Here is a 23,003-nt window from a genome sequence, read left to right on the forward strand (position 1 = left end):
GCAAGCTAGCTACATATGTCATGCTCACCCTCCTTTAACACACCCCACCAAGAGAAGTCACTGCTTTTAGAGAATGTTTCTTGTGATGGTATCTCAGTCATTGTCATGAGGCTTCATTACTAGAGCTGGGTTATACTTTTAGGCACAGCACTATATGTAAACGCTCTATAGCTGCTTGTGTATTCATTAATGAAGGATACTTTTGATGCTGCTTCTCAGTTTTCTGTTGTGGTACTCAACTATTCAGTAAAGTTCACAGTTGTTCATGAAGTCTGACTATCATTGTTAGGGAGTCCCCTAGTGGAATGTGTCTTGTATTCTGGGGTATTGAAGCAGCTTAGTCATATTAATAATAATTATGAGTAATAATAATAAATAATTATTTATATCACCACAATGAATGTTCATGATGCTTTACAAAATACAGACTAAATCAGTTCCGATCCAGAGAATTTACAGTCTAAATCATATGGGCTCTTCATTTGGAAGCATTATGTTGTTGAATTAATTGTAACTGATTAATGGAATTTATTTTCTTAAGTATCCCTAGTGCCCCAGTAGTAAAATCACCAATATGAGGCTTCCTTCATTACGGTTAAGTTAAGATTTTAAAATAAAGTCTCATCTGCAACATTTGTGCCCCAGAGTATGTTATGTGATTCCAGGTGGAAGAAATTCAGGCAACAAAGAATGTACTTAAATTTCATAATAAATGCATCTTGATACTCCAGGTTGGGATTTAAATTGTACACCATCAAATACTGCTTTGATCACAAACATAAATAGTGTTTGAACGTAATGCTCTTGTTTCTGGCAGGAACAAACACTGTCTTTCTTAAACAAGGATTAAAATTACAAACATACAAACACAAATTGTGTGGTAAAGGAAGATACTGAACAGAAGAAAGTATATGTTCAATAACTACAGTTCTAAAGTTATGATAGCACCTCTCAGAAAGCATTCCTATTTTAAAAGCTTGTTTATTCCTTTTTATTAGAAAAAACCTGCATATGGGGTTTAGAATAGTGAAGTAATTATATTTATTACTCACTTATCAAAATTACAGATAAAAGTCTACTGTATAATGAATTAACTGAAAATTTAGCACATACACTAGAAACCTGTTTTTTTCAAGTGTCTACTAATGATATGACAATAGCTGGATTTGAATTGTTAATACATTGAAAGTAATAAAGGCTAGTATAATTTGAAACAGAATGTTTATTGCGTTACCAACTTCAGAGATTCAGAAGTGTATTTTTTGTTTTATACAAAGAATCATAGTAAAATTAAAAGAAAAAGAAGGCAACATCACTTCAGACAAAAGAAAAGAGATCCAAAGTTATGTCTCTTTATTAATGCTTGTCAATGAAACAACCCAATGAATGGATCCTCTACAGTGTCATGCTGTTGCTTACATCTTCTCTTCAATTTCCTTTACATGGGATGAGACAACTTTACCATCCACCACCTCCTCAACAATTGTTTTGATCTTTCTGGTTTTGGTTGGATCTAAACAGTAGTAAAAAAGAGTTAGTTTATGAAAATATTAACATTATTAAAAAAGCCTCCAAATGCAGAATGGAATTTGCAATGATGTCATGCTGCCTAAAAGATGATAGGGGTGTCAAAATAAGCACTAAGCTTAATGTCTGTTGGGTAGTTGTGCTTACCGTGCTTCTCGTATGGTTGTGAGACATGGACAATTGTTGCCACATTAAGAAACTTGATCAGTTACACATGCTCTGTCCTAGGTCTGTTTGCAGGGTCAAATAGCGGGACAAGATTCCCAATATCAGAATCCTTAATTGTTGTTGGCTGTCTGGCATTGCTCAGTTTCATTCATATGGCCAACTTGAGAAAAGCCAAAGTCATATTTTATGGTCAGTTAAAGCAAGGCACCTGTTCTCATGGTGGCCAGTACAAACAATATAAGGACATACTGAAGTCAAACTTGAAAGCATGTCATGTTCACCCCAACAACTGGGAAGCAACAGCCCATGACAGAGCAAGAGGGAGGCCGATTTGTCTTGTCTCCATTCACTGCTTTGAAGCAAGGCACATTAACAGCTTATGTAAAAACCATGACCAGCACAATGCAAGCATACAGCAGCCTGCATTGGTCAAGAACAATCTTTTTTGTCCCACATCTAACTGTGTTTGCGGTTCTCACATTGGCCTGACCTCCCATATACATGTTTACTTACAGCATTTGCTGAACCTTTGTACGTTGACATTGACATGAGACTTGTTCAATCAAAGTTATAAAGCAGAATTATATACACAGATAACTGGTTATGTCCGTAATCTTTTTAAAATTAAAGATTAATGTTTCTTGTCATGATGAATTTTACTAATGGCATTTACTAATTTAGTTACAGCAGTGGTTTTATAAAATTTTAATTGGGTATTTCCTCCACCATACAAACATTAATGATAATTTTACATTCTATAGTTCACAATACTTGGTAGTAATATATATATATATATACAACTCTAAACTTCACTTGAAGTTCAATGCTCAGGGTCAATACAGCACTTGTAAAAATAAATGTTATCCCAGGAGACTCTACTCACCATTAGAAGAATCCAGTGATTGTGTTTGTGATTTGGAACCTGTCAAGGATGAACTTTCAAATGAACCTCCTTGTCCCCCAGCAAATCCACTTCTGCAAAGAAATCACAGATATACAATGTCACACAATAGTAATGAGGATATAGTAATATGGAGCAGCAAGTGTTTTTTGTTTGTTTGTTTTTAATTCTGGATGAGTCAGGAATAAATTCCATCTGTTTTCTTCTTTTTTAAAATATTGAAATCATAAATATCATGGGTGAGAACTTTACTTAAAGAAAAATCATTAAATTATCCTGCTTCAGCTGGTCAATACGAGTGCAATCCTGCCTGGTCAGTTCTTACCAGGTCACCGAAAGCATTCATTGAAAAGGACAATTTATTTAACATTAAAAAAAAACATATATGACTATATCTACTTCAAAATTTTCTTTTAAGTCATTGGTCTGGTAATTTTGCAGAAACTCCACAAAAAACAAAATTTCTGGGTCAAATGGCCCAAAACAGAATAACAATAATTTTAATGAAATTTTGTGTAAACAATCTCGTTACTTTTACACAAGTTTAATTCTGGCATATCTTAATGAAGCCCTGAAATTCCATGTATCTCTAATTCCGGCTAGTGCACACTAACTCCAATTCAGACATAAACCATCACATTCATGGAGTAACTTTAAATACAAGATAGAATTGCTGATTCTCCTTAAGTGGCTTCTGTATTTAAAAAGATCTACTACAACTTTAATCATTACAGGATCTTTTACTACTAAAGAATGTATTCTTGAAATCTGTGTGTGTCATAGACCTTACTTTCTATTGATTTGTGGACCACCTGTCTGAACCATTCCTACTTTCCTGGAATTTACAATGAAAGATTGTGGAATTCACATTGAATTCACTATGAGAATGAGTGAAAAGTCAGTTTTCAATTTCAGTTCTTTACTTACCCAAACTCTCCATCTAGTAAGCGACGGTAGGTCTCAATCTCCATTTCCAGCCGGGTCTTGATGTCCAGGAGTTGCTGATACTCTGCATTCTGGCGCTCCATATCAGCCCTGACCTGGAAAAGCTGGGTCTCCAGGTTCCCAATCTGAAGCTGTATTTGTGAGAGTTGAGCACAGTAACTTGCTTCTGTTTCTGCTAATGTGTCTTCAAGGGATTTTTTCTGCATAAGAAAGATATGTTCTTGATTAAATGTAATCTTTGACTGGAGAGAAGAAAACAATTTAATAGTTAGGAAGAAAAATGGACTAAAATGATGGCTCATTTCTCAATATGTATAATGAAACATTTGAAAATTTTCTTAGAATGAAATATTAATTTTTAAAATTTCTGCTTTGACTTCTTAAATATGTAATGATGTTTTTTGCTGTACCCAGTCATAACAATATATTTGTTTTATAATGCATTATTTGCAATTCAGATATTCTAGATATTAATGGAGTTTTTGGCCTAAAAAGAATAGAGTTCCCTGGGATAATTAAATGCTAATCTTAAACAGTAGTATATCTGAAATTGGAAGTTACTCTGAGTAACAGCTGTCTATCAGCATACCATGGCAAGTTGAGACTGTAGTTCAATTTCCAAGCCCTGAAGAATGCGTCTTAGATCCGTGATTTCACTTTTTCCTGATTGAAGCTGTTCAGTGTTGGTGGAGATTTCTCTTTTCAGTTCCGTGCTCTGAAATGTCAAGGTAAAATAGAATGTAATTCAGCTATTACAAATGTTTGTCCTATATTTAACTGTAGCCTGTGTTTGGCTGAATTTGTTATCTCTAAGATGTTTACTTTTTCATTAAACCATTCTTCAGCCTCTTTACGGTTTTGTTCAGCAATGACTTCATACTGTCCTCTCATGTCATTCAGAAGCTTGGTCAGATCAATTCCTGGAGCAGCATCCATTTCAACACTAATTTGGCCAGTGGCATTACCTTGGAAACCTTGAAGCTCCTAGAAGGATAAACAGAAGTAAAGGTGTTTCAATATAATAATGAACAAAATATCAGCCCTAAATTATGTATAAAGAAAACTGTATGATTCAAGATCCTTTTAATTCAATATGAAGACTTCCTAATCAAATCAAATTGAATCTACTAGTTACCCTGTTAAGTAGGAATTTATTTTTACTAAATCACAGCAACCTCAGTAATTCATCTCAACCGTCTTGCCGTTTCAATTTTTTACACCTTTTTGGACATATCTAAATTACAGAGAAGTCATCTCTTCCCCATCCGGTGCCCTAGATTATTAGTTTAAAAAAAAATCACTGAAGGGGAAGATAGGGTACTAGAAGTTCCTCTGGTTCATTTATGTATTTTTCAACTTGGGAGAGAACTTACTATTAACAGAAAAAATATTTGTTCATACATTTGTTTATATTTGATTACAAGTTTGCCACATCTGTTGAAAATGCTCCATTTTATCAAATTAACACATCTGGCTGATTTTCAGGATACTTTGAAAAAGAGTATGAAAGGATCTTGCAACCCAATTTCATTTAATTAATCACTGAACAGACTGACAAAAAACTAAGAGCTGTTGTGATGAAGTGATAGCAAGAGTTAAAAATGTGTTGCATACTAGTGGAAGTAAATATGCTGACAGTTCAGCCTCCTGTACATTTCCAGAATGAACCCAGAAATTCAGGAGAAGCTGGAAAGAAAACATGTTGCTGCCTCCCCAAAGGCAAAAGGTAAATAGCTGAATGTAAAAACTAAACAAAATGTAACTTGCTGGTGCATCTTAAAGGTCTTTTGCACATGATTTTTTTAAAGCACATAAAAGTAATCAAAAGGTGTGGTCTGAAGTTTTTTCAATACTTATATGGCAGATCCAAGCCTATTTAATCCTTTTGCCACAACTATCTTGGCCTATCTGTTGTACCTACACAAAGGGCCTTATACAAAGCATATATTATTGGGAAAATTGCCTATTATATTATGGGAGGTGAATCTGAGAAAACCAGTAATACTAGCACCATTAAAAGTCTACATTTTGTCTCTTTGTCTACCTTTTTCAGTGTTTCTCTCCCCCAATTCCTTGATTGAACTCCAAACAAAAACAAACAACAAAAAGAGTTCTTTTTAGGGATGAAAGATAAGAGGAAAGACTGACATTGCACATTTCATTTTTTTTTTCCAGTACGATTTGAGTTGTACTATGAATCAATTGGTGAGAAAACTGCAACACAGAAGCATAAAAAATCTGTCTACCTCCTCATGGTTCTTCTTGAGGTAAGCCAGCTCCTCATTCAGGCTTTCTATCTGCATCTCTAGATCAGTTCTGCTCAAAGTCAGCTCATCCAGAACTCTACGTAGACCATTGATATCAGCCTCCACACTCTGGCGAAGGGCTGCTTCGTTCTCATATCTTAAAAGAAATCATAAACCAGGTTTTTGTACCAAAAATGGGATCAGAGTAACCTATACAGATAAAAATAATATAACTGTTTATTACTAAATGGTTTCATCCTTTGCTACCACTTCAAAAAACAATATATTATTATTATGATTGTTATTAAATTGTACAATAATATTTCATTGAAATTTTCTAAGAGAAATGTCTGAAAAGGCCTAAATGTATTTGACATTTTTAAATAAAACATTAATAATGGGTTTCATAATAGATTTCATGATAGCAGTCTCTACTTACTTCAGTCTGAAGTCATCAGCAGCCAGTCTGGCATTGTCAATCTGCAAAACGATCCTGGCATTATCAATAGTTGCATTAATTATCTGGAAAGACAAGCAGGATGCCCAGAGAGTGATTCTATAACCTGATGGATTCACTGCTCAGTATATTTAGTAATATAATAATATAAGGGACATTCATTAAACTCTTGTACAATATATAACTAAAATATTTAGGACCAGATTCTCAAATAATGTAAATAAGCAACACCAGTTTATACCAGTGAATATCTGTCTCATGAATTCTGAATTAGCTTTTCAGATAATCTCTTTATTGTAGAAATTGAATTTGGGGCGCAAGAAGTTTGAAGGATATTAACATGAAAACTTTTTTTAACTATCAAGAAGAAGGTAATAATCTGAGTTAGTTTAGCTAATTTTATCTCTACCTTCTCTTTAATTCAAATGAGGCCAGTGAGTTCACATCATTAAAAGGGAAATAGCCACATAATTTAAATACATTTGCTTTATCTGCACTACAACAACAATGTTCTTAGTATCAGCACAATGATATAGATGATCATTACAAATAACAATACCATAGAGAAAATTTGCTTTCAACTTCTCAAAATAATTCTTGTAATTTTCACCTAGGACAATGTTAGGTGAATTTAGATTGTAAAAAGATGCAGCAGTTAGGTGTTTGTTTTTTTTACCTTATTCCTAAGGTCTTCAATTATTGGGTAATATTTACTGTAATCATGGCCAGCTCCATGGCCACTAGCAGCAGGGCCATTTTTCTCATACCACTCACGGATTTTACGCTCCAGCTCAGTATTGGCCTCCTCCAGAGAATGTACTTTGCTCAAGTAGGCAGCCAGACGGTCATTCAGGTTCTGCATGGTTTCCTTTTTCGTGCCGGAGAGAAGGCCACCATCACCACCAAAGCCACCTCCAAAACCAGTGCCTGAGCAGCTACCAAAGCCACCTCCTAAACCTCCGCCAAAGCCACCTCCAAAGCCTCCACCTGAGCTACCTCCAAAGCTACCGCCCAAACCTCCCCCCAAGCTACTACCAAAACTTCCACCAAAGCCAGAATTAGAACCAAGCAGAGAAGCAACACCAAAGCCTGTACCAGATCCCCCACTAAAGCCAAATCCACTTCCACCAAAGCTGCCTCCACTACTGGAACTAGATATTCTTACAGATCCTCCACTAACACCACTCCGGGACGAAAGTTGCCGAGATCCTACCCCTGTATGCACAGAAAGAGCCATAGTGTTCAAATGCCCTGATCTAGTGTAGCAAGTAGATGAAATAGAGCAGGGTAGCTCATAAAGCAATTTTAGCCTTTATATACAGAAAGAGATGGGTGTTTCATTTGTAAAGTCCACACCTCCTCAATCAAAACACTTCAATCTTTTTCTTTTCTTTTTTTCCCAGCTTAACATCTCCTGACCAGACTAAATGATATGTGCAAATCCGTATTATCCATTCATGTGAAAATAGATTACCCTCCAGATATTTGTTCTACTAATAGAGGATATGGGTGGAGTAGAGCTAAGCTTTCATTATAATGTTTCATCATGTGCAACTGAGCACAGAAAAGTCTTCTTTCATTTTAATTGCTTGTACATAACTTTTTTTTCATTCTAATATTAATCTCCGTTATTATTTGTGGCTATTATTGTAGGAATTATACCTGAGAGAATCAGTAGAAAGATTCCTTTAATCTCATTATATATCTTTGTCAGTTACCACGAAAGAGAAAGAAAAGAACAAAAACATTATTTTCTCTAGAAAATCACTAAAAATTGAGCAGAAAAAAATACCAGCACATAGATACCAATAATAAGTATGGTATGGGGAAGAATTTAAGAGAAACGTTTGTGATATGTAATACAACCATTTTATATTGAACTCTTTAAAGGTTTGTCCTTGTTTCCCTAAGCTGTTTGTAAATGATTCAACTGTGTTTGTACTTCGTGCATTTACATTGATACAATTTTACATATTTAATTTTGGCATTTTTGGTGCCTGGGTGTTTAACCATGCAGTCTCAATGAGCTTTTAACATAGATTTTGTGTGAAATACTAGTACTACAGCATTTTAGTAGATGATTTACAAGCTTCTACCAGTGTGTATTGCTTCTCTTTCTACCAGTTTCAAAAGCGATGTCACCTTTTGGTATAAATTGTACCAATGTCCATGAGACTCAGAAAATGCCAATTTTCTATATAGATTCTCATAATGGCACTTGTCACCATGCTGCTTATTCCTTATTAAACTGTGGAAAATGAAATGAATGCACCTATAGCCTCTGCTAGTGTGCCCGCCCTCCCCGCACCCTCGGTGTATTTTTTAACAGATGGGAGGGCAGGAATTCCAGCCTGGAAACACCTTATGTTACATCTACAGCACTATATTGTGCTATGCTAGCTAGCAGGATACTTTACACAAACACCAATTTGAATCATAGAAGGAACATACAATGTGGGACAAAGAAAATGATTGCATCTGTAATGGTCTTCAAGGAAAAAGAGAGAGGGGAGACAATATTATACATTTTATTGAACCAACAATTAAGTTAGAATCCTTACACAAGTTTCCTGACCATAAAATCTCATTGTTAGGTGTAGATGCATGCACATCTTAAAAAGTAGCTATTGGGACTGAAAGCTGGTAGATAGTACAATATTCTTTTCTGAGATATCTAAAGATCGAATATATGTTCTTGTTACGGGTTTAAACATGGGAACACTTGAAGTCAGCACACTTTCCTTCTAAAGTTGTTTCAGTAAACAGAAAACTTACTTTTCTTTGTATTGACTTAATTATATTGTTATATATGTCACCTCAAAGTTTATCACTTTTTAATTTATCCACACCCTGGAGCATGGGTATGCTTTTGACAGAAATTTGTTATGAGCTGTATTGGTTCCAGAGAACAAGTGAAAAGACAGGTTCCATTAAAAGCATTTTTTGTTTAGAATAGAATCAGTCAGATGGTGTCTGATTCATGGTTGTGAAAGATAAAAAGTACTTTCTTTGACAGCTGTGTGTATACAGTTCATAATAGAATGGGCAGGTGAGTTTTCAAAAGGAAGTTTTTTTTGTGTTTGTTTTGTCAAGAGCACAAAATTTACTTCTTTGACTGTAGGCATAGGCATGGCATACTTACTAAACCAGTACTCTGTGGGAAAGACCGTATGCAGTATGCGTTTACTGCTGGGAAAAGGTGTTAGTAAAAAATTTCTTAATAACTTTTAGCCCAGTGATTCAGGTACTCACCTGGGATGTTGGAGACCCCCAGTTCAAGTCCCGTTTTGATGTGATGGGAAAAGGGATTTGAACAATAATCTGCTATCTCTCAGGTAAATGTTGTAACCATTGGTATATGGGATATTTCAATGTGGGAAATCCCTTAATCTCTTCTATTGAAGCTGTTGCACTATGGATAATATAAATAATTAAAAAGCCATTCAAGCAGGGGACTGGCATGTGGGTCTGTCATGGTCTCACAGGACCTGTGCTTTCTCAGCTCTGTACGGTCTCTGGGAGGGACCCCCTTGACTGTTACAGCCCTTCTTGGTGATCCATTCTCTCTCAGGTTTAAGCCCTGGGCTCCTCCTCCTCCTGGAACTGAATCTCTCTGAGCTTTCAGCATGCCTGTCTTTTGCTGTGGGCCCCCTCAGAGAATCCACTTGCTCTGGACCCCCAGGGCCTCCGTACCCAGACGGAACAATGCAATCCTGATCTCTAGACTGCAGTGACTCTCAGCCAGTTTAAAACACAGGGTTTATTGAACATCTGAACACAGCACAGGAAGTTCTCAGGGCCTCCAAGCCTGGAAAGTGTCAGCACAGTCCCAGTCCCTGGACCTGTCCCAGTCCTGATGGACTTCAACTGTTCTTTGTCCCCAGTCCAGGAGCACCCCTCCTTCTAGCCAACCACCCTTTTATCACCTCCCCGCAAAAGCCCCTCCTCTGTTCTTCTTCTACTTTTCTGGGTAAACAGAGCACCTGAACTCCCTCTCTTCTGTCCTTTGTGCTGCCACTGGCCAGAACCAGCTGCAGCTGCCTTCCAGATCACCAGGCCCCTGTCTCCTCAGCTCCTTTGTCCTCCCACTGTCCAGAACCAGCTGGCTTCCAAGATGGGGCAGCTTCTGGTTTACTGGTTGCTAAGTTCTAAAGTCTCCAGACTGTTGTTCAACGTTCAGCCTGCTTGACCAGGTCACACCTGGTCCTCTGCAACAAAAAACATCCTCGCCCACCACCTCATTTAACAAGCAACACACAGGGAAACCGAGTCACACATCCTTTTCACGCAAACCATTAAGAACATAAGAAAATTCCCTCACTCTGTCACAGGGTCTTTCACATCCTGAGTGAGTGCTCTAATCACCAGGCTATAGAGTCATTCTCATGCTTATGCCCTTTTATGGATATAGTTGGGTCAATGACCTAGCCAACCCAAAGAGGAAAGAGATGTATATTGGTAGTAGTGTACTTTGCCGCTAGATATGCAGAGGCACTAGCCTATTCTAATATAGAGGCTGAAACAGAGGCTAGGGCTCTGCTCACTGTATTCAGCTGAGTAGGTTTTCCAGAAGAGATCTCAGACCATGGGTCAAATTTCATGTCCCAGTTATGTGGTGACTTATGGCAGATGTGTGGGGTAAAACATCTGCCCCATATCACCTAGCGACAAACAATTTAGTTGAAAGGGTCAATGGAACTCTAAAATTTATGTTGAGAATGTATTCAACCAATAAGTCAAGTGACAGGCATGTAATGTTATTTGCTTACAGGGAGGTATCCCTAAGTTCCACAGAGTTCACCCTATGCAATTTCCTGTATGGAAGGAAGGTCAGAGGCACATCAGGAACTCCTGGGAGGATGGCACTGATGCAGTGGGGAAACCACTGGCTGAATATGTACAGAAGTTTAGGAAAGATTTAGAAACTGATGGAAATGGCAAAACCTCGCTAAAAGCCATTATCTTTGAAAATTCGTGGCGACTGAGGGAGGTTCCAGATGATTGGAAAAAGACAAATATAGTGCCCATCTTCAAAAAAGAGAAGAAGGAGGATCCGGGGAATTACAGAGCAGTCAGCCTCACCTCAGTCCCCGGAAAAATCATGGAGTTGGTCCTCAAGGAATCCATTTCCACTGGCTAGGCAGCAGTTCTGCAGAAAAGGACCTGGGGGTTACAGTGGACAAGAATCTGGATATTAGTCAACAGTGTGCCCTTATTGCCAAAAAGGCTAATGGCATATTGGGCTGCATTAATAGGAGCATTGCCAACAGATTGAGGGAAGTGATTATTCTCCTCTATTCGGCACTGGTGAGGCCACATTTAGAGTATTGTGTCCAGTTTTGGGACCCCCCACTACAGAAAGGATGTGGATAAATTGGACAGGGTCCAGCGGAGGGCAATGGAAATTATTAGGGGGCTGGAGCACATGACATGAGGAGAGGATTAAGGAACTAGTCTTTAGTCTGCAGAAGAGAAGAATGAGGGAGGATTTGATAGCAGCCTTTAACTACCTAGAAAAGGGATTCTAGGGAGGATGGAGCTAGGCTGTTCTCAGTGGTAGTAAATGACAGAACTAGGAGCAATGGTCTCAAGTTGCAGTTTGGGAAGGCTAAATTGGATATTAGGAAAAGCTTTTTCACTAGGAGGGTGTTGAAGCATTGGAATGGGTTACGTAGGGAGGTGGTGAAATCTCTATCCTTAGAGGTTTTTAAGGCCCAGCTTGACAAAACCTTGGCTGGGATGATATAGTTGGGGTTGGTCCTGCTTTGAGTAGGAGGTTGGACTAGATGACCTCTTGAGGTCCCTTCCAACCCTAATCTATGATTTTATGAAAAGCCAGACTGCAAAGAAAGCATGGCATGTCTGCAATGCCTATGAGCAATCATTTGAATCAGGGGGACTTGATGTTGTTGTCACTCCCTGTAAAAAGACACAAAATGCATAATTCATGTGTTACTCTTCTGCCAGTTTAAGTTGGCAGCAGAAAGATCCTGGTTTAACGTTTTGGGGTTTCTCTTAACAGAAAAGAGGACCGGCCTGAGCCCCCACCAGTAATCTGGGAGAACTAAATACCACCCCTGGCCCTAAGAGGCAGTGCTTCCCCTCTCTCAAGCACTGAATCTGTTTACAACAAAATAAAACTTTTATGAAAAGGGAAAAGGGGACCCAACATTGATTTGGGAAAACACTACAATCATAATTCAAAAGCATCTAACTATAGGCAAACACCCAACGATAATGGGTTGGGCAGTGTCCTTTGCCTCAATTTCTGACCTTGTGACATGAAAGTCCAACAAACGAATTTCCCTTAACACATCACTCCCTTTTGCCTCCATGGCACACCACTCACAGTTGACAGTCCTTGGTCAGCAAAGACTCAGAGTTCAGACGTTTGTTTGAGTTCAAAGTGTTAACTTTTGGGTTAATTAATGCAGGAGCCACCTTTCAGAGGTTTGATAATCTAGTGTTAAACAGGTTACAAGACTTTGCACAGGTTTATACGGATGACATTGCAATATTTAACATTTCTTTGTCAGATTATAAAAACCTCTTGGGAATTGTGCTGACAAAACTCAGAGATGCAAGTCCCACTGTGAAAGTGTCAAAATGCAAAATAAGAGCAATCAAAGATCCTTATTTAGAACACTGGAAGGAGGGGGGTTGGCCAAACTTCCCCAGATCCTTTAAAATTGGAATTCATAGTTAACTGGCCTATACCCCAGACTAAAAAGCAAGACTAATCTTTTATAGCCTTGGCTAACTGCTAATGCTGATTTGTAAATGGTTTCAGTGACATTGTATCTGCTTATCAGGGAGTTGTGCAAAAGACAAGACTCAACAAAACAGTGTAGATGTCAGCCTATCAGAAAGATTTCAGTGAGGTAAAGAATATTCTTTCAGGAAATCTTGTCCTAGCCAGTCCACATTTTGACAAAATGTTTGAATTGTCTGTGCATCTATTTGTTTACATGTACATTTGAGAATTGTTGAATATATTTGAGGGATAAACATAAGTGCCATACATTTGATGCAGAAAAAGTTAATTAGAGGTGAAAAGAGATGTTATTTTAAACATGGCTTAATATATTTTGACTAGACTATGGAACAACAGGGACCAAATTAATCTTCACATTCAGCAAAAGCAGGCACCATTGTGCTGTATGTTATAACCCCAGATGCACAGATATCATATGTCACATAAAGTTTATTACCAGAAGTACAAAGGAAACAATTTTGATAGTTTAAGAAAGATTCAATAACTTTAAACTACAGGACACATGCATGATCTCTGAAGTGTTTTGTACTTATATGATCACTACAGTTTAATGAAGCTTTTTCATAACTATGTAGCTACATAGTTATTGCTTGTTATTGAAAATCATTAATCTTAGAAGATCCATAGTAATTGCATAATCGTATGTACCATGGGTAAGACAAACAGAAATAATCAGGGATTTGTAACAATATGGCATTCACTGTGTCTGTACACAGTATTTTCGCACTGAATGGCCCTCATTCTGTAATCAACCTGCCAGTCACTATATAAGTAAAGAATTCTTAAAGGATATTTGCACCTTCTAACTTAGTAATGCAAAACAATTTTTGATTAATGGACAGAAAACGAGGAAGTAGCAAGTTGTTTCCCAATAAATAATAATGGCAGTTTTCTTTCAGCTCGATCCAACTGCCATTGAAGTCAATAGACAGCCTCCCAGTGGACTTCACAAATTGTCCAATCAAGTTCTGTTGAAGTTTAATCAGGTAATTTTTGCCATCAGCTCTAAGAAGCTCAGAGGCATCTCTCTGATGATGGTGTTTATTATATCTTCTCTTCAATCTCTTTGACTTCAGAGGAGACTACTTTGCCATCAATCACCTCCTCAACAACTGTCTTGATCTTCCTAATTTTATTTATTTCTGGAAATAAAGTTGCACAGAGTGTTAATAAAAACATTTATATTAAAAGAGTAATATGTTTTTAATGTTTACTTCAGTAACTAGCTCTATACTTTTAATTTTCTAGCCTGTTGAACAAACATATTTGGAAGGGGTCTCTCCCTTATTCTCATCTTGATATAATCAAATGAAACATCAGGAAGTTTGAAACACATATGAAAAAGAAAAGTTAAATTACTGATCATGTATAATTTTGCTCTTCAATTTAACAGTGGGTTTATGAATGAAGGTGCCATTTATTGTAAAATGTTAGATACTGAGCTTCTGCTTAAATATAAATGATATGCTAATTTCATTCTGAAGTCAAAATTCTGGGTAATCGGGTGTTACATCAATAGAGTGCCTGGTCATAGCTGGGGCAAATGGAAGTATAAAGCTCCAGGTGCTGGAAAAAATCCCTTGTTATGGAAAAGAATAAACAAAATAGTACTGTCCAGTTCACATATGGGCTGAGGCCAGTTCTAAGGTAGGAGTGGGGAAATACCTATGTAAAACGAGAAGCGTCAAGGAAAATGTGTGTGATATCTTGAAGAATATACAATTTAACACCAGGAGGCACCAATCCCATAAGTTTGAATATGCAGAGTTGACACTAGTAGCTTGTTTTGAGTGAGTCTTTTATTCCTCCTGAACATTTTGTTGCTTGAATTTTGTACAAATAGTATAGTTCTAAGGTGCTTTAAATAGAAACATTACACTGAGAGTTGTATATTCAGGCAATTGAATTGGCAATTTGCCAGAAGATTTCATATTTTTATCTGAAAGACTTGCAGCACCTCAATTTGTTTTATATCAGCCTAATTAATTTTAATGGATCCATATTAGTAGCAACCAAATATACAAATATGAAAACAAAAGTTTAAGTGACATACCTCTCTCAGACTCTTCTATTTTAGATATCTCTGACTGGAAATGTCTGTTAAATATATGAAACATACTTTGTAAATAAATGGTGATTATTACATTTTAAAATGTAGAGCTCACTGATCTTTGTACATTGAATTTGTTCACTTAAGCCCCAGTACAGCAAGGTATTTTTTTTGTTAAAGTTAAATTCCTTGGACTAATCTCATTCAGTTCTACAACAGTTATCTCCAGGAGGGAATGGAACAAAGCCTAAATAAAAGAACTGAGTGTCAGGTAACTGTGAGGGGGCTTGGTTGGTACTGAATCAATCAATTTCTTTAGAAGTCTCTAGAATGTGCTCTCTGTAGCTGAATGTGGTGATGCTGTCTTTCAGCAGGAAAAAGAGGATGGGCCTCCTTGAAGAGTCCCTACTATATTTGGGTTATAAGGAATGGAAAAAGAGGACAGACTTACTTGATAGGAGCCAAGGAGGCAACAGGAAGTGGCAAGACCAGGTGAGGGCACTGACCCATCATGTGCACCAGGGGGAAGGGCAGGGTATTTTTACTCTGTGCATTTTGAAATACAGGTACTCTCTCTCTTTCTGTCTCCATCCATCAGCAATAGTTATTGCAAAGAGGTGGGACAATGCATTAATGACTAAATCCCAGATTGCCCCCCTTTTCACTCCCCATGCTGCTTTGCAGAGATATCCGTGGTACAAAGGATGAAGAAGAGCGGCCTTGTGCTGTCAGTCAGGATGCTCCAGAAGCTGAACAATTCAATGCCATAGTTTAGAAGAGACATGTTACCATATGCGAAAAGGGTACTTGTAATTGGTCATTTCACTGTTACTTTTTGTGGGGGAAGCATCTGTACTAATTTTTTAAAATACTCACAAAAAGTTTCTATTTTAGAACATCATCTTAGTTTGCTTGTTTATCTTTGACATTCATTCTCTTTAGTGTCATCCAGACTGACACCACCAGTAGAATAACCAGTATTGGCAGGACCAAATTTTAATACTCAGAAACATCCTTTATCCATTCATTTTATTAAATGCAAGTGTAATCTGTCCTTTTTACCCCTCTCATAGGCAGTCTTTTAAAGCGTATTTATAATAGTTGCTGACTTGATATAAAGCTGAACTGAACAACAGACTTTATTGGTACTTAGTTCCTTACCCACTATCCTCTCCCTCCAGTAGGCGTCGGTATGTGGCAATCTCCATTTCCAGCCGAGTCTTTATGTCCAGGAGAGTATTGTACTCAGTACTTTGATTCTCCATGTCAGCTCGAAGCTGCACCAGCTGTATCTCTACATAGCCAATTGCATCCTGTATTTGAGCAAGTCGTGAACCATAAAGTGCTTCAGTCTCAGCCAGGGTGTCTTCTAAAGCCTTTTTCTATAGAAGGTGAAATAATAGAGGACTTTAGGGGCTTGTATTATTCAAGAGGACTTATTTGTGTTTTTAAATTATGTTTACATTGAAAGACCTTGTAGTTATTATGTTTATCAACACAATTATCTGTTAAAGATGTTTCTGATGTTAAGTTTTAGATATGCTTTACCGTGCTAAGCTGGGACTGCAGTTCTATCTCCAGGCCCTGGAAAGTGCGTCTCACATCTGTGATCTCAGTTTTTTTGGTTTGCAGTTGTTCAATGTTAATAGCAACTTCCCGGTTCATGTCTTCTGTCTGAAATACAAAGAAATGGAAATGAAGGTGTAAAGACAGTGAAGTTCAAGTTTAAATCTTGATTGAACTCCTTGTGAGGTGCCTGCTGATATGTGAGACTTTACCTGTTTATCAAAGCGGTCTTTGGCCTCTTGACGATTCTTTTCTGCGATGCCGTCATATTGCTGTCTCATGTTTTCCATAATCTTGGCAAGATCAATGCTTGGAGCAGCATCCACCTCAACATTAACTGTGCCACCTAGCTGTTTATTCAGTTTGTCAACTTCCTACAGACAATAATGATTATAAATAATTCTGTATTTGTGAACATCAGTTAAACTTTTAAATAGGAAGATAAATGTGTAGTCATGAAAGATAAAAAGACAGAAACAGATTCCTAGATTCTCCTAGAAATAGGAGAGCTATAAAAGTAATTCCTAGGTCTCAGTTAGCACCTTTTATCAGAGAATCTCAGTCACTTTTCAAATATTAATTATTTAAACCTCACAACATCCCTCTGATGTACTGTTTTCCCCATTTTATGGCAAGGAAAACTGAGATACACAGAGGTGAAATGATTTCCTCAAGGTCATAGTGAGTCAGAATCAGAACTGTGAATAGAGGCAAGAAGTCTTGTCTTTCAGTTAATCTACTTTTGCATTTAGTGATGGCCCACAGAATCAAAGGATATTCTTTAAAGGAAGACCATCATTCCTTAATTTTCAGAGCCACTAAAATGTCATATTTTTCTACACAGTTAGAAAGAATTTAGGTATTAAAAAGTTAATACTGTGACCTATGATTGCTAAGGGGAATCAGTTTGTGATATAGATTGTAACGAAGGAGGCCTAACCTATGTGATATAATTCAGGCTTTCTGTTAGCACTAACAGAGTAGCAGATTAATTCCAGATTTCAGTTAGGTGACACTACCTCTTGAAAAGAATGGGAGAAACCAAGACTGGTTAACAGTCTTAGTTTTATCTTTTCATTTTGTCTCTGAAATTATAAATGCAGTAGTAAAGGGTTTTTTTTTTTTTCAGATTAACCATGTAATTTTCATTATTAACAAGATTTGCATGTGTCAAATGTTTTCTTTGTATCATTGAGAAAAGCGTGAACTGTGAATGAGTTTCTCTGCTGTTCTCACCTCTTTGTGGTTTTTCTTGAGGAAAGCCAGTTCTTCATTTACACCTTCAATCTGTAGCTCTAAGTCTGCCTTTGACAAGGTCAAGTCATCAATGACTCTGAGTAGTCCAGCAAGGTCATTTTCCACATTTTGTTTGATTGCCAGCTCACTCTCATACCTGACAAAAGAATGTTAATTCCAGAATCATTAATATGTCATTACTGACCATATGAGAATCACTAACTATTACTGTCTCAGCTTTTTACTGACTATATAGTGACAAAAAGTTTAATTCTCAATTTTAACTCCAATAATTTTAATACTAAGACAAGATATACAAATGTATATGTAGGGTTTTTCTATGGGAATATGGCACGTGGGATAATGTGTCCATTTTGTATTACAGTTCAATTTCAATGGTCTGAAGGCATTCCCTCCTTAAAACTCACATTTGTCAGAAGACCCAGCTGGCTTTCAAAGAAATCACTTGACTGTCAGAAGTGGGGAAGCGATCACCTTAATTTATCATATAACTTACTTCATTCTAAAATCATCAGAAGCCAGCTTGGCATTGTCAATCTGCAGGATGAGCTGGGCATTTTCCAGATGTGCAGCACCAATCTGGAAAAGAAGATGATAGATTGCCAAGTGATCCAGAGTTAGCAAATCAAACCAATATCTAAATATTATAAAAATAACTTTAGATAATGTTTTAAAATATGGAATCTTTTGCCAGCAATCAATTGTTCTGTGTTCTAAAAATCTTGATATATAGGCATGTATGTTCCATTCTAACTTATGGTGTTAATGGAAGCAAATCTGAGGTTACCTGTTTACTTCAGAGACTATACAATGCTGTCAGCATAGCCCCTTAGACAAAGCCTACATTGACAGAAGGAGTTTTTCTGTCAGTACACAAACACCACTCTCTGAATGATGTTAGCTATGTTAATGGAAGCACTCTTCCACCAATATAGCTGTGTCTACACTGGGGGAGAAGGGGTTTGTCCACATAACTATGTTGATCAGCAGTGCAGTTTACCCTTGACTGATGTAGATCTGTGTAGATCAAACCTAAGGTAAAAGAAACTTCCAAAAGCAGTGGAAGAAGAAAGCAAGGACTCTGACATTTTCCTCTCTTCCTGGGATCCTGCTGAAGCCCATTAATCCTTTGTGTTTAGAAGTCTGTGGGTCTATATGATGAATCAAGGTTCATGAGAAATACGGAATCTGGGAGCATCCAATTTGCATCACATGCTCCACTCAAACACTGGTAGATTTCTGTGAGTATTTAGTGCTGATAGAAGCAAGAAGCAGAATTAACTCTCCTCTATGGCTTCTCTTCTCCATGGAGGGAAGAGGTTGAGCCATTTTACTAAAGGTAAGTGAGACCCTTTACACAAAAGACCTGAGATCAAAAAGGGTGGAGCCTCATGAATCCTCAGTCTCTATGTGTATACATGGCTATTCGCTTCACCAGCTGCCACGGACCTGCTTCCATGGGGGCAAGGTGTTGGTTTCTCCATGTTCCCTACCAATAGGTTTAAACATGAAGGGGAGTCTATAGACCTTACCTAGGATGGTTCTCAAAGCTGATTAGAATGCAAACAGATCAGAAGCAGCAACGAGAACGTGTTACTCTATGGCATGAACAAATGCCAGATGGAATAAATAAGGCCCTGATTGTTTAAAAAACCCAATCAACATTTGTGCAAGCCTGACCTGCACTCACACAATCTCCAATGCACCTTCACAAGCTTGATATCTCTGCATACCTGCAGTACCTGTGTGTGCATGCAAATTAGAGTTTGTGTGTTCATTGGAGTTTGTGTTGACTCAAATCAAGAATGCACATACACATTTGTTCTAGTGCACTTTTGAAAATCTGGCTGTAATTTAGTATCAGGCTTTTGATATAAATAAGGTCTTTATAATATGGTTATAGGATATTTGTGTGTGCTCTGAAACCAAAAATTTCATTCGTGCCTTAACATTCATAAAACAGGAGGAGTTAAATGAATTTAGGGTAATTTATAAAATGTGTCTTGTAGGCTGGCCAAAAAGTATTTACCCAGACCAGGTGAAGTTGTAAAAAATGAAAAACCTCAAGTCCATGGAAAACTTAAAATATAAGTCTTGAGGAGAGAGGCCTATCAAAATCTCAAGGCTCACATTTCCATCAGAAAAAAAATTTAAATGGGCTGAAGAACCCATTTTTATTAAAATTCAGAAAAGTATTTAAGAAGGCAGGCCACTTTTTTAAAAACTTTTGAAAAATCTTCAGAAGCATAAAAAACCATGATGTAAATGTTACATTAAGTATGATGTCATATATATGAATTGATTCTTTCCATAGTATAATACATTCCTCCCACATCATGTCATAACCTTAGGAGCCATGCATTCTGTAGGTGGTGATATTTTGACAAGGGAGATTTTCTTGCAGGTATAAATATGGAAGCTCATGAAGAATGCCTATAGGTAGATATTGGAGAGACAAGATGGGTAAGGGAATATCTTTTATTGGATCAGCTTCTGTTGGTGAGCGAGACAAGCTTTTGAGTTTATATATGTCAGATAGTATGATAACTCACAATCTTATGGAGGTCAAAGTCTGGTGGTTGGTTTATTGTAAATGAAAGCTGCATCAAGTTTGCTGAGGATAGTAGTCAGAAAATGACTTCCTTCTAGATCTATAATGAACTTCATTTTAAAATAAGGATTAAAACTTTAATCCACATTGCTGAACATCTTGCTGTCAGAGGGCATCTCTTTAGAATTTAACATTTGTGACACTGGCAACATGGGGGTTGATATGTGAAATTATGAGACATTTTCCTTTGCTACTAGTTAAACAGTTGAAAAAAGATTACTATTTATACAAAAACATTGATAGTTAAGCAAAATGTTTAAATAAAAAATGACAATTAAAATTACTTGGGGAAATCAGTGAATTATGAAACAGCAAAGAGAACTTATTTTAAGATTTCCTCAATAAACACCATCTCCCAGGTAACAATCGTCTGTTTATTTACTGTTGTCCAGGTGTGAGAGAATAAAGATTAGATTAAACACGCACACACATACAAGAAGAAGTAAACAAGTCTGAAAGTCTGATATGAAGCCCGCGAATACAAGAAAATCTGTGGAGATAACCGAAATGCTATCTTTAATCCACCCACTTGTGCCCAGATAAATAAAACTGATGGATGCTGGGAGACCTTTTTAACAGAAAATTTAAGATGAGCTAAGAAAGTAGTTTTACCATTTACTCTAAATTTCCTGCCTTTTGTAGGTAAAAGTGATCCTTAATGTCACTTTATCTTGGTTTTTTCGTTATTTGGGGGTTTTTTGTGTCAGTGATATTAAGAAAGATGTTACTTGTCATTGAGTGTTTGGTGATCCATTGATATGTAGATTATGACAGACTGTAACAGAACTTTCAAAACCTTAAAGTCCTCTCTGGGAGTGTACTTAGAATTTCTGAAATAATTTGTATTAAAATGAATGTAAGTGTCTTTACTTAGAGTGTCTGGCCTGCAACAATACTGAGGAAAGAATTAAAGTTTGATATTCTTATACTCCAGTTGTGAGTGTGGTTAATTGGATAGGGCACTATTATGAGAGACAGGAGACATGAATTCTATCTTCACGCATGCTCTTGACTCGGTGTATGACCTTGGGCAAGTGACTTCACTTCTCTGTGCCTCAGTTTCCCTAGCTGTAAAATAGGGATAATTGTATCTTCTCTGGATAGTCCCACTTTGAAATTTACAGCTGAAAAACTATGTTATATAATGATAAAAGAATGAATTCAGTCTTTTAGGATAGATTTTGAACTGTTAGGTTACACATATCCATAGACATTTTTATAGAAATATAAAATGTGTAAAGTCAATCTGTCACATCACAATTTAACCTGCATCTTGTCGAAGTTAAATAGTTAATGTGCCTATAATTTCTTACCTTGTTTTGGAGGTCTTCAATTGTTTTAAAATATGGACTGTGGTCATGCCGTGTAGCTGAGTTGTTATTCACATACCAGTCCCTGATCTGCTTTTCAAGCTGAGAGTTGGTCTTTTCTAGAGAATGAACTTTCTCCAAATAGGAAGCCAAACGGTCATTCAGATTCTGCATGGTCAGTTTCTCATTTCCAGCAAGCAGGATGTCATTACTGCTGGTTTTGAACTGAAATCCACTGCCAAAGCCACCACCAAAGCCTCCCCCATAGTTAGTGCTGGTAGAAATGCGGGTGCCATAGCCACCGGCTCCTCCATAGACACTTGGTGCATGATACTTTCGGATAGCTGTTTTCTTGTAGGTCAAACCATTTAGGCTTGGTGCCGTAGGCTGGAAAGTGGAGCTTGTATTGGTAAGGTAGCTTCGGCTGGAGAGTGCCATTGATAGTTTTTGTTTTAATGAAATAGCTGAAGCACCACAAGATTCAAAGCAGCCAGAGTGGAGAGCACTGTATGCTTCTTGAACCTTTATACGGAGTCTCAAAAAAGAGGCCTGACAACTATAAACTCCACCTCTCCTGACACACGGTTTAATTGGGGTCAACACCACCAACTTTCAGCATATTGCCCCCATTATCTGAGTAATGTAACAGAACTGTAATCTGTTCACGTGTGCCAGGAAAAGTCCTCAGTAGTGGGGGCATCTTTGTGATTATTTTAGAGAAAAGATAAAACACATTTAAGCTACTGAAAGATTTATTGCATTGTATCTGCTGCTAGAGTCTATATAACCCTTCTGAAAAAAAACCAAAGGAAATACTTTTACTCCCTATTTGTAGATTATGATTTTAAAAAAGCAGAGGTGTGTGTATGTGACAAAGGACATAAAACTTAGTTAGAATCAATAATATATTTCTACTGACAAGACAATAGTCACTGCCCAAGAGACAGTTTAGAATAACAGTAGTATGTTTGTGTAAAAAAAAATCTAATTAGGCAAATGATTAGAAAGATTTACTTTTGTATTTACCATTTTTATTTATTTGATAGTAAATGCAAAACAGCATTAACATTTAAAAAGACATTAAGCATTTGTGACATTAGGAAAGGTGAGGTATGTTAAATATGAACATAATACCGGTTTTAAACAAGAAATCCTTACTTTAATTTAAAATGGACAGACTTGCAATACCC

The 23,003-nt window shown here is 37.1% G+C and overlaps 2 protein-coding genes across 3 annotated transcripts; both read right to left on the reverse strand.

The window, feature by feature from the left end:
• Window positions 1-1,415: 1,415 nt before the first annotated feature.
• Window positions 1,416-7,481, reverse strand: LOC137148290 (keratin, type I cytoskeletal 12-like). 2 transcript variants are annotated; one of them, XM_067540936.1, is made up of 8 exons: window positions 6,921-7,481; window positions 6,227-6,309; window positions 5,788-5,944; window positions 4,364-4,525; window positions 4,131-4,256; window positions 3,530-3,741; window positions 2,579-2,670; window positions 1,416-1,513 (listed from the first exon to the last, which is right to left on the reverse strand). In XM_067540936.1, exons 1-8 carry the CDS (start codon window positions 7,479-7,481, stop codon window positions 1,416-1,418), a joined length of 1,491 nt encoding a protein of 496 aa, XP_067397037.1. The 2 variants fall into 2 exon arrangements, with proteins under 2 accessions (XP_067397037.1, XP_067397036.1); XM_067540935.1 differs by having other exon boundaries at window positions 3,524-3,741.
• A 6,582-nt stretch (window positions 7,482-14,063) lies between these two features.
• Window positions 14,064-22,251, reverse strand: LOC137148466 (keratin, type I cytoskeletal 19-like). Its single transcript, XM_067541280.1, has 8 exons — window positions 21,817-22,251; window positions 18,389-18,471; window positions 17,872-18,028; window positions 16,848-17,009; window positions 16,618-16,743; window positions 16,231-16,451; window positions 15,073-15,116; window positions 14,064-14,161 (listed from the first exon to the last, which is right to left on the reverse strand). The coding sequence occupies exons 1-8, from the start codon at window positions 22,249-22,251 to the stop codon at window positions 14,064-14,066; spliced, it is 1,326 nt and encodes a 441-aa protein (XP_067397381.1).
• Between the last annotated feature and the right edge of the window lie 752 nt (window positions 22,252-23,003).

The sequence above is a fragment of the Emydura macquarii genome, unplaced genomic scaffold (assembly GCF_026122565.2).
Source record: "Emydura macquarii macquarii isolate MOO-44397 ecotype Brisbane River unplaced genomic scaffold, CSIRO-AGI_Emac_v2 contig_629, whole genome shotgun sequence".
Classification (NCBI taxonomy): domain Eukaryota; kingdom Metazoa; phylum Chordata; order Testudines; family Chelidae; genus Emydura; species Emydura macquarii.